The sequence below is a fragment of the Littorina saxatilis genome, linkage group LG5 (assembly GCF_037325665.1).
Source record: "Littorina saxatilis isolate snail1 linkage group LG5, US_GU_Lsax_2.0, whole genome shotgun sequence".
NCBI classification, from domain to species: domain Eukaryota; kingdom Metazoa; phylum Mollusca; class Gastropoda; order Littorinimorpha; family Littorinidae; genus Littorina; species Littorina saxatilis.
Genome location: NC_090249.1, coordinates 25493393 through 25507315, shown reverse-complemented (window position 1 = coordinate 25507315; position 13923 = coordinate 25493393). Strand labels below are relative to the sequence as shown.

At 41.6% G+C, this 13923-nt stretch overlaps 1 protein-coding gene across 2 annotated transcripts; it reads left to right on the top strand.

Moving 5' to 3' along the window:
- Nucleotides 1-863: 863 nt before the first annotated feature.
- Nucleotides 864-12407, top strand: LOC138966670 (armadillo repeat-containing protein 1-like). Of its 2 annotated transcripts, none has more exons than XM_070338970.1 (10): nucleotides 864-948; nucleotides 5013-5113; nucleotides 5749-5823; nucleotides 6373-6464; nucleotides 6640-6753; nucleotides 7186-7267; nucleotides 7887-8003; nucleotides 8269-8343; nucleotides 9425-9974; nucleotides 12368-12407. In XM_070338970.1, exons 2-9 carry the CDS (start codon nucleotides 5039-5041, stop codon nucleotides 9656-9658), a joined length of 864 nt encoding a protein of 287 aa, XP_070195071.1. In that variant the 5' UTR covers nucleotides 864-948; nucleotides 5013-5038; the 3' UTR covers nucleotides 9659-9974; nucleotides 12368-12407. The 2 variants fall into 2 exon arrangements, with proteins under 2 accessions (XP_070195071.1, XP_070195072.1); XM_070338971.1 differs by having other exon boundaries at nucleotides 888-942.
- Nucleotides 12408-13923: the final 1516 nt, after the last annotated feature.

The window sequence follows — 13923 nt, the reverse complement described above, 5'->3', positions numbered from 1 at the left end:
ATGATATCCCCACAAGTTTTTTTCCGTTTTTTTTATATGCATGTCTTTGAAGACGTCCCCATATCCGGCTTTTTGTGAAAGGTGAGGCGGCACTGTCACGCTCTCATTTTTCAACCAAATTGGTTGAAATTTTAGTCAAGTAATCCGGCTTCGACGAAGCCCGGACTTTGTTATTGCATTTCAGCATGGAAGCTTAACAATCAATTAATGAGTGAGAGAGAGAGGACAAGACAAGACAAGACAAGACAAAATCTTCATTACCGAGGGTTGTGTCATAAGCATACACGCGAGCTTTTTTCAATCAGCCGGCCTTCGGCACCCGGAGAGAGACCACTAGTACTATAATCGCATAATGATTTAATACAGACGTGACATTCGTTTGGAATAGGTGAAGAGAAAAAGGTGTGTGTGTGTGTGTGTGTGTGTGGGGGGGGTGACGAAATCAAAGGAATATGTACACCAGAACGGCTTTACAGAAATCAAATAACCAAAGGGAAGTAATCGCTCAGTCTTTATGCATACGACATGCGTAATAAAGTAAACGAGAGTTGTACGGAACCTTTTCTCCTGGCACCTGAGAGAATAACAAGCATTGAAATGAACAAGCGACTTTCATCCTCAAAAGTGAATAAAATAAAGTGAATAAAATAAAATAAATAAAGTGTCTTTACAGAAACACTAAAAATTATATATGTGTAAACCTACGTGAAGTTACTGAAAACATACACGCTCTTGAGAACACACAAGAATAATTGCTTGTTCAGGGGAGGGCAATGCGGCAAAGACGGAGAAGAAAATGCACAGACGTGAAAGAGTAGGTTCCCCTAAGTAGGGGAGTGCACTCCAAACTATTCCAAATAGCCAATCAGCAACAGCCGTTTCCTGTAGCGGATTTTTCGACAAAAGAGCGTATCCCAAAATTTCAATTCGTCGACATCTGTGGTTCGTGTAAGTCTTAATTAAAACAGATAGTTTAGTTTCCCTTGAATCTTAACGAATCTATCAATGGTTTGTCAAAAGTAGGCCCTTTTTTGCAGCCTGTGTAAGTTCATATGAGGCCGTTACGAGCCAAAAGTCACAGCCGCATCTTCTTCTTCTTCATGTTCGTGAGGAAATCCCTGATCTGACCATGCACGAGATTTCTTTGTCTTTCTGTTGACAATGACTATGCAACATCAAATGGATGTCTTGTGTGGCACGTTTTTAGTTTTACTGTTTGAAGTGTATGCTAAGGCAGTGATGTATATTTTAGTCGGTCTCCGGTCTCTGACCGATCCAATTTCCCCAGGACCTGTAGCTTTAACCCCAGCAGGACACAGGTCCGATTAACATACAGAAGAAGTGGTCAAGGGTCCGATCGTTTTTGACAATGAAGCGGACATGCGGACTGTTCAATTTTCAAGAAGAAAGCTTGTTTCGGTTTTGCCAAGCGAAAGTAAACACCGTACTGCGTGAGGAAAGCTGGTTTCGGTTTTGCCAAGCGAAAGTATGCACTGCGTGTGACCAGTTTGTTGAGTGAACGAGGGACCATATGGGATCTGATTCTTTGAATTAATTTATCCTCAAGTTGGATCAAGAAGAAAAAAGAAAACCGAACCCATATGGTGCCTCGAGTGCATTCATTGGCTCAGCAATAAATCGTTGAGAGGATTCAGTGCACAGAACTTGGTGTGTACGGCTCGAAGAAACCGATTGTGTGTCAAAACCCAGGACATGATCCTGAAAGCAAAACTTGAGGGACCCGCAGAACGGTCAGATGCCTACCTGAAAAACATTGACAGATGGGCAGTGAAAAAAACCCGACAACTGTTCAAATAACTTTGAAATGTGATTCAATTCTTTGAGTATCTACTATCTAGTCATGAGAGTCGCGGAAGGTGGAAAAATTTAAACTGAAAAATCTTTTTAAATGCGGTTTTACGAGTCGTGTTTTTGTCCTATTGAAATTGCAATCTCAGGACACTGTGTCCTATTGATTTTCAGTCTTCAGGACAATTGTCCTAAAGGCTGCTAGAAAAATGTACATCACCAGTGATGTACATTTTAGTCGGTCTCCGGTCTCTGACCGATCCAATTTCCCCAGGACCTATAGCTTTAACCCCAGCAGGACACAGGTCCGATTAACATACAGAAGAAGTGGTCAAGGGTCCGATCGTTTTTGACAATGAAGCGGACATGCGGACTGTTCAATTTTCAAGAGGAAAGCTTGTTTCGGTTTTGCCAAGCGAAAGAAAACACTGCGTGAGGAAAGCTGGTTTCGGTTTTGCCAAGCGAAAGTATGCACTGCGTGTGACCAGTTTGTTGAGTGAACGAGGCACCATATGGGATCTGATTCTTTGAATTAATTTATCCTCAAGTTGGATCAAGAAGAAAAAAGAAAACCGAACCCATATGGTGCCTCGAGTGCATTCATTGGCTCAGCAATAAATCGTTGAGAGGATTCAGTGCACAGAACTTGGTGTGTACGGCTCGAAGAAACCGATTGTGTGTCAAAACCCAGGACATGATCCTGAAAGCAAAACTTGAGGGACCCGCAGAACGGTCAGATGCCTACCTGAAAAACATTGACAGATGGGCAGTGAAAAAAACCCGACAACTGTTCAAATAACTTTGAAATGTGATTCAATCCTTTGAGTATCTACTATCTAGTCATGAGAGTCGCGGAAGGTGGAAAAATTTAAACTGAAAAATCTTTTTAAATGCGGTTTTACGAGTCGTGTTTTTGTCCTATTGAAATTGCAATCTCAGGACACTGTGTCCTATTGATTTTCAGTCTTCAGGACAATTGTCCTAAAGGCTGCTAGAAAAATGTACATCACTGCATCACTGCTAAGGTAGTTCCATGTCGTGCTATTCTTCCTTTCCATCACTTATGTCACTGTCAGAAACAGATTCGTGACACAGTCAGTGAGTCACTTTAAACATTTTGTTGCAACTGCAAGTTGACTTTTGGTCCAGGTAGCAATGGACGGTTGGATCTTACAACAGCTTTTGAATTCGTAACCTGGCTATGTACAACCAGTCACTTATCTTACATTATTAAAATTGATTGTGTTCATGACGTAGTCGGAAATAAACCCCATGGAACTGCAAGTGACTTAATTTACATGTGCAGAAAGTGAAAGAACAGCAACTGTTTCGGTGCTTGATATTCACTATTCAGTAGTAATTCACTCAGTTGGACTTGGACCATAAACCTCACACAGGGCCAAATCCAATTATTGCCATGTTATTGTCTGGCAGATGGCAGGGCCAGACTACCAGGGGGGGGGGGGGGGGGGTTATGGGGGTTGCGCACCCCCCCCCCCCCTAGCCTAAACATGTACCTCACTTATTTAAAACATTTTTTATTATTGTTTATTTTATGCCGTTTCATGCAAGGAGCGACCATTTTCCTATCTCAGAATATGACCTACCCATCAGCTTCAGGGGGCGAAGCTCCCTGACCCCTACAAGGGGCTCTGCCCCTTGACCCCGCCAGGGGGAACATCCCCATAGACCACCACTGGCAACACCCCCCCCCCCCCCTCCTCTTAGCCTAGTCCGGCCCTGGATGGTATTGCAAACAGTGTTAATGACTGCTAAGGGAAACATACAATGAAACATTGATCATTATTATAATACAATTGTGCACATCCAATCCATGATACTGCATGGGTAACAGTTATGGAACATGAGCAGTTTGACAAAAAGTGTCAATAATCAAACTTAAAACAGGCTTTTCCACACACAAAAGACCTGTTTTCAATTAGATATATTCCAAAGACAAAAAGTGGAAGGTTCTCGAGCATCTATTTCACCACAACACATTGACAGTTGGGTGGGGTCGACTGCGTGAAGTCAGTTAGTGTGCTTTGCGTACATTACAAAAGGAAACAAAACCAAGTCAGATCGGAAAATTGTCTGTGTTATGCCGATCATTGATATTTTTGAAAGATCTATTGCTCAATTAATTAAATAAGTTATGATGCAGCATACAAAATAATGTTGTTGCTGTAAAGTGTGCGCGTTAGTACTTTAGACAATTCATTTTCCCTGAAGCGTTTGTGGAAACAAAAGTAACTTACGACAGCCTGCATGGTTGCTCTGTGCACAGTAGGAATTTAATGATAAATTAATTTCAAAAAAGCAACTGGTGGCTTTTTAAGACATTTTTTTTTTAAACAACTCACTTTAAGTATAATCACTATTCACTACATCTTGCAGTTGAATTTTTGGTAAGTGTCTAAGTGAAGGGATGGTCTTGCCCTATGTGCATGCCTGGAAAGATCCGAGATGGTGAGTCGAACTGTTTTTGTGCGAAGGGGTGTGTCTGTAAGATGAACTTGACAGCGTGTACACTACATTGGGGTGTGCACGTTAAAGATCCCACGATTGACAAAAGGGTCTTTCCTGGCAAAATTGTATAGGCATAGATAAAAATGTCCACCAAAATACCCGTGTGACTTGGAATAATAGGCCGTGAAAAGTAGGATATGCGCCGAAATGGCTGCGATCTGCTGGCCGATGTGAATGCGTGATGTATTGTGTAAATAAAATTCCATCTCACACGGCATAAATGAATCCCTGCGCCTTGAATATGTGCGCAATATAAATTGCATAAAAAAATTTAAAAAAAACAAAATCCCTGAGCTTAGAACTGTACCCACGGAATACGCGCGATATAAGCCTCATATTGATATTGATTGATTAATGGGTTGGTTTATTTTAGTGTGTCCATATACATGGGTGGGATTCTTCCGGTATATTTCAGAAATTCTGATTTGTAATGTCTGTGGTGACGTTTTTTGGTTTATTATACAAATCCTTCAGCGTCTGGGGACCCCCTGACCCCCCCCCCCCCCCCCCCCCCCACCTTAAAATTCTTCAGGATTCATGACATTTTTCAGTCCCACCCATGCATAATTAATTATTATAGACCTTAGAAGCTGTGAATATTTTCCTCAGTTGATTACTTTTGTTTCTGTAGAACATCTGAACATATTTTTGGCTTTTGTCCATTTATGATTTAGCTGGAGCAGACACTGACCGAGTGAGGATGGTGTCAACTGATGCAATAGCTGCCATGAAGGCAATGGCACAAGATTCCAAAAAGCGCCAGATGCTTGTCAAAGTGAGTTCAAACTTAGGTATAATATTACCACTACATAATATAATAGCATACTTGTACTTGTGTACACTTCATGACTATTGTTTTGAGAAATCATAATAGTAAGGATAGGATCGAGAAGGACTGGAGAAAAAAATGCATGGTATACAGTTAAACCTGTCTCCAATGACCACCCAAGGGACAGTTAAACCTGTCTACTGACCAAATGCAGTCATTTTGGAGAAGTGGATTATATATGGAAGAAAAATCCATCTCGTGTCTGGGATCCTCTGAAGTGATCGTTGTGGGCAGGTGGCTGTCTTGGAGTTGGAGAGGTGGTCGCAAGGCAGCTTTGACTGTATAATTATGTATAGTTTGACTTTGAAGTGTGTGTTACCTTAGAATTGTAACCAAAGTAATCCAGAGTTACAGTGTTGTTCCCAGACAATAGCTCAGTTGGACCTGGATTCAAAATATTGGTAAGAACTAAGATATCTTAGTAGCCAAAAAATATGTTGTTTTAGTAACTTTTACTTTCAGAAGACATCAAACATGTCAAAGCTAACTGGAGCGGCAGGTGGTTACAGGTGATTTTACTATTGCATGGTTTTTTTTGTTAAATACAAATACGTTATCATTTATGCGATGGATTTTGCCAGGACACAACATGCATGGGAGGTCTGGTGCTAGTGCTGTCCAATCCTCAACAATCTGTAGTCACTCTTGCTCTTGAGGTGAGTGTGACAGTGTGAGCATACGCTATGCTGGCGCCTTTCGTCGATTTTTGTGTGAAATGATATAAAATGCACCTGGTGATCCCAAGTCTTATGCACATTAGGATAAAATAATGTGTCTATTGGTGCATGTGGATTAGCATTATAAGAGCGCAATGCTAAAAAAAAGGATAACTCTTATGCAGTGGCTAAAGTACACATTAGAGTAGAAAAAAACTAAGACGACTTCTTAGTTACACTTAGTTCAACTTAGCTGCAGTTGCAGGAATTCAAAGGAATGTTTCCAACAACTGTACCTTTTTGTGTGTGTTGCTTTTGTAGCAGCAACTGTCTTTGACATATTTACGAACCTCCTTCAGTTTCAGCTGTTGTTTGTGTTGAAACGGAAGGTCATCCTCCGTAAGAGTGGAAGCCAAGTACTGAGTAGACCTAGTGTTTTGTTTTTGTTGGGTGGTACTGCATAGTATTCTCCCCTTTTCACATTTTATCCATGTTTTCTTTCTTTGCTGAATGTCCTAAATGATCTACAATAGTTTCTTGCAATTGCAGACTCTCTTGCTGCTAGGAGAAGAAAAGGAATTACGACCCCTCATAGCAGCTCACATTGGAATGTTGGATCAGTTAGAAATGGTGCTGCATAGGTAAGTTTTGCATTCGTTTTTGACGTATCTAAGTAGTTGGGAGAGTCTTAGTAATGAGCAGTGTTAAGCCATCTCATTCATATAAAGTTTTGTTAGCCAGTCTAGAACTGCTTTATTGTTGTTCTGTCATTTGAAGTGTGTACTCAGATCCTGATTCTTGTGATGTTACTGACAGGTCCCAGAATGGGGAAGAAGTGAAGAAGCTTGCAGACCAACTGTACGGACTTCTGACAGAAAGTCCTCTTCCACAGGCCCCACTCCGTGACTCCAGCAACACTCAACTCCCCAGGTATAACTTGTGCAAATCTTGTTCTTCTTGTTTGTTAATGTTATCACATGACCCTGGTCTTTCACGGCTTCTGCTGTCTGTATTTCTGCGGGATACTGACTTGTTATTGTGTTTAGTTTGTGCACTTAACTGTGCATTGTGTCAAAGTGAACAATATCAGATTGAGAAGGTGTGCATGCATACATGTACTGTAGGCCTCAAAAATCAAGTGGCAAGAGTAATTTTAAGAGTGAAGCCTTTCTGTCAGAAAATTTGTGATGAACAGATTTTTGTGTGTCTTCTTTCACGTTTGTCTGTATACTTGTCATGTGTATAAAACCCTGTTTGGAGCCATCCCCAAATACGTTGTAGCTCAAACTGTAACGTAAGAAAAAAACACCTGTTTGCTATTATTTGTCTTATTAAAAACTGTGTGTGTATTTGTTCTTGTAGATCAAGTGGGACCGGCAAAAATAAACCAAGCCTAAAGAGCACAAAGTCAGTAGTGCTGCAAGTGCGAGGAGTGCACGATCAGGTAAGTTATTCGTTTGTATTGTTCATTCTTCAGTATTGGTGACAAACAAGTGCCATTCTGAAACTGGATTGAAAATAGTGAGTATACAACAGGTAAGTTGTCATGCTTCAAAAAGCAGCATACAGATTTTGTAACAAAAAAAAATTTAAATTATAAAAAGAATGAAAAAAAGGTGAATTCAAGCATTTGGCCATCTTTGGACTGCTTGTGTGTATCCCGTCAAGCACAATGATGTCTGTGTGTGTGTTTCCCACAGTTAAACTGTCATAAATTGTTTCAAGTACTAATCAAAGATGAAATCACTCGCATGTGTCTGCATCTTGATTCAAAATTTGATTTTGACATGTGGAAAGAAAATATTGGAACATTTTGGTTATAAAAACAGAAAAGCAATTTCACCTTCTTTTTGTCTCTTTTTCTATGTTGGCCAATTGGTATAACTTCAGTGAGAGGTATTTTGGCAGGTCTGAGATGTGTTTGAAGTTATTGTGTCACATATTTGTTGTGTCACACATTTGTTTCCGGATGGACGGTGTTGACCCCCTTTGCCATCCGCCTGTACCCCAGCCAGTTGTGTTCCTCAGCTGTTCTCCATCGTGTGAAACATTGATTGTTGCAGGCGGACCGTGACCTGTGCATGCGCTTGCTGCTTCGAGTGAAAGGTGTGGTCAGCATTACCTTTGATGTCCACAAAAAGCAGTGTCTGATGCGCACCAAGCCGGAGGTCAAACCAGAGGTGAGTTTGTAGGATGGTCCCTGGAGTGAAAGTTTCTTGTTGTTCACGTCACACCATACTTTCATTGTTAAGGACAATCTGTAATGAGTACTTCTGTGAGAATGTTTGCTACAGCGTTGGGCAACTGGTGTCAGTCGAGTTTTCATGCATATTGGTATGGTTTTAGAAGCGTGTTGATGTAGTTTTCTTTGTGTGTGTGTATGTAACAGTTGGTTTGCGGTCGTCACAATGTCTCTTCATTGTAAAGTGTGTTTTCTGCTTACAGTCACTGGTGCGAGCCATTACCAAGTCCATGACCATGTCTGCACAGCAAGTTATCAGGAATGAAAATGGGGATGAGGTGAGTATCATGAGCTGTAAGACGTTGTCATTATCAGGTTATAGGCTCAGTTCGTGCCATTTAGCCAGTCAAAACTGCTTGCACATTTCAGTGGCAGAGCTGTGTGCTGGCACGATTTCTCAGTCTGGTTTTGTTTTGGTTTTCTTGTTTCCTACCGACATTTTAGCATGAGAGTCTTGATGGGTAGTTTTTTTTATCAGTTATTGCTGTTTTCAGTTTTAAAACCAGGAGAGGCTCAAATAGCCCCTCTTAAAATGCTAAAATTTATTTTCGGCTGGGTGGTTACAAATACCTTCAGGTTTACAAGATTGTTCATATTATGCATATCCGCAAAGCCTGTTTGTTCTGAAATAGATTTAGAGTCAAAAGAGGCCATTCAAATCCTCCCTGAAATGCAAAAAATTGTTTTTGTGTGGGGGGCGCTGCCCCCCTGGACCCCCCAGCAAGGGCGCTGCACCCCGCCGGGGCCTTGACGGCCCCTGCCCCTGGACCACGACCTTTTCAGTTTGTTCCTTTTCCAGCAGTTGCACCCATGACAGTGCAATGAAGCCATACATAGCACCAGACTGCTTGCTTCATATTTTTCTTTAGAAAAATAAGCCTTAAATGATGCTCCTGATGTGTCAAATTACCCCCATCAGCAAAGAGAACACACTCGGATTGCACACGGGTTGCCATGATTGTAATCAGATGTTTCTGGTTTCAAATATTTTTTCTTAAAGCCAGTTTCGGCTCTATTGAGTAGTAGCTTGGGTTGTAGAGAAACTTAACTGAAGTAAGTATCTTGCCAAAAAGAATGCAACATACTCTGCTTTAAACGTAGTAAGTGGAACTAAAAGTACATGTAACTCAGAACACAGGAAGACATTTTATTTCAGTCTTTGTTTGAGCATTGGTCAAGTACTTACTAACCACTCTTCTTCGGTGTCTCTGTTGTCATCAAGTATATTGCCTGTTTTGTAATAGTTTTTGTGTGTCTCTAGGTGCATCTTTCTTGTGTATTACTATGTGGTGTGTTTCGTCTATTCATGGCTTTACTTTTGAGATTATTGAACATTTGACTTTATGTTTATGTACACAGTCCCTGGTTTCCTTCAATGTGAGCTGTGGGTTTTCAACAATGGAGCCTGGGACTCAAGGGAAAGAGAACGAAACCTTCTTGCCTCCGTATCTGTCAGACGATGAGGACGAGAAGAATGCCCCACGCGAAGAAGACAGGAGCGCTCTGTCAAAAGGAGGAACGGAAAGGGAGACCACAACATCTAAATGGTTCAGCGCTGCAGCCAGCTTCTTGACCAATTCTTTCTACTGGTGAACACAAATTCTGTTGACGGGTGACATGTCTATGCTTCACTGACTGCCAAATAATGTTACTTTTAGGATTATGCTGCATGTCTAAGTGAAACTATTTTTGAATTTTATAATTGGAGTTTGGAAAATTATTGTTGTATGCATGCCAGATGGCCTCTCCTTGCAGACTGATGTGTTGAAATTGGATGGTCTTTGTGGATGACTGTATGATTATGTACAGTGGATTGGTAGAAAGGGGAACGGTCATGTGATTTGATTAATTTGTCAAAAAGTATCAGCAGTTTATTGAATTTGAAAGGCAGTCGCTGCTGAGCTTAAAGGCCCGGCAGGAGTATATAAGGAGCCTGACCTTCTGCGTTGGCAAATCATTTCAAACCTCTTGCAGGCAACGGACAAATACTGTTCCTACATTTTCTTTAATATCTCGGTTAAGCATGAGTTACGGTGTCAGATTTTTTGTTCACACAGCTGGTTTTCACACATTTACCGCCCTATGCGCTTAGATAAGGTTAATTCTCCATAATAAAGAAGATATTTGTAAACAAACATTTCAATGGGGATCTTGTTCAAAGAAAAGGGCGGAGTCAACACTCTCCGACGTCACAGATTTACACCATGCGTTCCAAAAATAGCAAAACACGTGGCATGCGGCAATTTGGTTCCAGAGCATGCTGTCTCAGGTGCATGTGTATTTGTTACATCGGATATGAAGAAAGAAATGCAACTAACCTTTACCACCAGTTGTGGCCTTGATAGGGTATTCCTGTGGGGTTGGGATAAAGCTCTCTCATTAGTTTGTTTGAGCACACAGTCGGACATCATTTCTCGGTTAATGTTTACCCGGCCGTGTTGCATTGTCTTGATGTAAGCAAGACGTCTTTTTCGCCAAGTACAATGCACAATTCCAAGCACCGCGTCGGTCTAGCATGGACCAATACTTCTTGTAGAGTACTTTTCTAACGCCGGAATTCCTGCGGTGTGGCAATTGGCCTGTACCTAGCCACCTCTGGCGATGATTTGTCACACAAGGGCTGCAAAAACAAAAGGCACACTGGCCTACCCCAGAGGAGAGCCCTGCACTAGGACCCGTGTCTCCGGTTTCACCATCGCCTCCAGGATCAGATAACCACGTCTGCACCCTGACGGTACAACACACACGAGAGACAGCCTCTGTATCGAGGTCACACGATGATGGCCCAGCACCTCTTGGTACACAAGTTGAATCTTTTATTACACACCTTCGATTTTCAAATGGCCACTGATTCTCAGTAAAGTGTCTCCTTATTGCGTTCTCCTGGTCACTGTTAATGTTGAGAAGTGTTAAATCAAATGTCGCCATTTATTTCCATAGACAGAAAGAGATGTCAGTGCCGCAATACAGCTTACAGACCGCAGCCTAGCCCTTACTAAGTTACTATCACTGTCGGATGTTGGAATGTGAAACACTGCTCAGGTCTTCCCGCCTGCATCTGTCGACAACACTGATTGTGTTAGAGGCTCTCGCTGGGTGAAATAACAGACCTTGTCCCAAAGTATGCGTATACACTACGCAGATCATCACCGTTGACTTCGTCTACATGGTCCCGCTAACTATAATTACTGTCCCTGACAGTGCCTCACAGGATGGCCAAGTTTACTTTCAAAACAGGAAGGGGAAATCTAAACTCGGTTTGTTCTAAGTGGACATGGGAAACAACGGGACTCGGATCTTGGGTCCCCCCTGGCAACACAAATGGAAGAATTCAGGATATGCAAAATGGTCTTCTGCCGTTTATATCAAGGTGGTAGGGGGTTCAAAGGTGGAACGAACGGGAGGGGGGAGGGGACAGTGGTCGGTGGAGCTACTATACTAAGACTGCAGCAATGGACTGGTGCTGTGAAATCATCACCCACACATTTCGAGGTACCCTCCCCCCTCACCATTCGGTTCACAAGCCTGTTTTTGTCCTTGGTCAGTTTGAAAATGATTGGTTTGTTCAAGTATTCCGCCAAAAAAATGCGCCAAGATTTCCCTCCTCATTTTAGTGGTGTTTGACGCTTGCCCCACTCACTTAGTCAGAGTCTGATGCAAAAATTGACTCGAGAATTCTGTTCATTGACGTTGTGACGTACTAAACTTGTTTATTGTTAGCGGTTTTGGCTGATTCTGTGTTGTTTTTCTGCAATATCAGCGAAAGTACCATAAGCAGTGTTTGAGTTACAGCAACCAAGACTAAGTTTCATTTTGTCCGTTTGACTAGCCTGACATCTACAGCCTTGACATTGTTATTCTGTTTTTCTCTGTGTGACTGATTTCTTTGACACAAAGGTTCTCTGTGTGAAAGTTCAATTGTATTGTAAATATAAACAAGATACATGTACGCAATCTTCTTCTTCTGCTTTTGTGGGATGAAACTCCCACGTACACGTGTTTTTTGCACGAGTGGAATTTTACGTGTATGACCGTGTTTTACCCCGCCATTTAGGCAGCCATACGCCGTTTTCTGAGGAATGATACGCAATTAATATGCAAGATATCACAAATGTTCAGAAACGAAATGTGAAAAACTCTGAAGAAGCTGTTAAAAGAAGAAACGCTGCTCGCCACTTTCTCCTTCCATCTGGCCTGTTCGTGTTTACATCGCGTGCCACACGTTGTGCTATTTTTCCTAAGCCCCGCCCCTTTTTCTGTTGCATGATGGGAGAGGCCGGATTGGCCGTGACGTGTTTAAAGATAATGCTGTCCGAATTTTACATGTACATTTGAAGATTATCCCCGAGTACGCAGTACTAGGGTCCAACAGACTTTAATTGTGTGTGTGTGTGTCTGTCTCGACTTAACAGCTTATTGCTGGGAAACTACTGGGCGCAGTTCGTTCAAAAGTTGATACACTAACTTGATAATAGGTCCGATTGATCGTATTAAAACTTCATAATGTTACCTGGGACCTAAATGCGAAATAAATCACAAAAGCCACTCTTAACGGTGGGAGTTTTTGCGGTGGGAGGCTGGTCGCTTTGCGAACAGCCTGAACTAAAGGGGAGACTTGAGCGGCAAACACGTCACGCAGTGACGAGAAAAGCATGATTTCAGTGCAAGCCAGACAACGGGTGGGGAAATGGTCTCGGCAAAGAAATTACAATGCAGGGTTTGGTCTCGGTGAAAGAGAGACAGAGAGCACGAGAGAGTCTATGGCCAAAGTGATCCGGGTTCGATTCATTTTGTGCACATGTGTTAGTGTTACTGTTTGTGTGTGTGTGTGTGTGTGTGTGTGTGTGTGTGCATGAGTCTGTACTCGTGTGTGTGTGTGTGTGTGTGTGTGTAAGTAAGAAAGAAAGAGAGAGAGGGAGGGAGTGAGGGAGAGAGAGTGTGTGTGTGTGTGTGGGTGTGTGTGTGAATGTCTGAAGAGTACTCTGGTCCAGCGCGAGCGTTTTTTATAGTAATTTGTTCAATTTTCAGCTGGATTCAATGTTAAGTCTTTGTGGGTGGGTGTTCAGTCACACCAAGGTTTGAATGTCAACATTTAAAAAGGTACACCATGTTTCTATACCTATGCAGCAGGTAATGAATCTCTGGCATACCATACACTCTTATTTTCCTTTACAAAAGAAATTTTTAATTTAAATGTTCAACTTAGCTGACTAGAACTTTAGACAACTTACAGTTTTACCAGCATAATGTTTTGTGTACTGTTGTATCAATGCTTGTAGCCTAAACTGAAAGTATGTCAGTATTGGATTGGGCGGGGTTAGGATCTTCATTCTTTGTAAGTCACATGCGTAACATATCAGCAGTGAATGTTATACTGACTTGATAGCTGTGCACATTTTAATTGTGTGGTCTGTTGTATGAATGTATATGGTGTGAAAAATAGTGGAGAATTGTTATCTTAAGAAGTTAAGTTGTGTTGTAAATATTGACTTCATTCACTCAGAAAGACATCCTCATGCACTGTTTCAAATTATCACACTTTGTTTTTACACTAATGCCAGTGTTTTGCAAATGTGAGAAAAGATTTGTTGATACATTTTTAACAGAAATACACACCTGAATGTGTAAGTTGTTGTCTTTCCTTTTACACTTTAGTATGCACCAGTTGGTGCCTGCGGTCTTACACACTGTGGCATCCATGGTTTACTTTTCTGCCTGTCTGTACTACTTGTCCCAGAAACAGAATTCGTTAAGCAAAATTTGAACTTAGGGGGAATCAGTGATTTTCATCTTCTATTATAACATCAGGAACAAATGACTAAAATTTGAACTTAGGGGGAATCAGTGATTTTCATCTT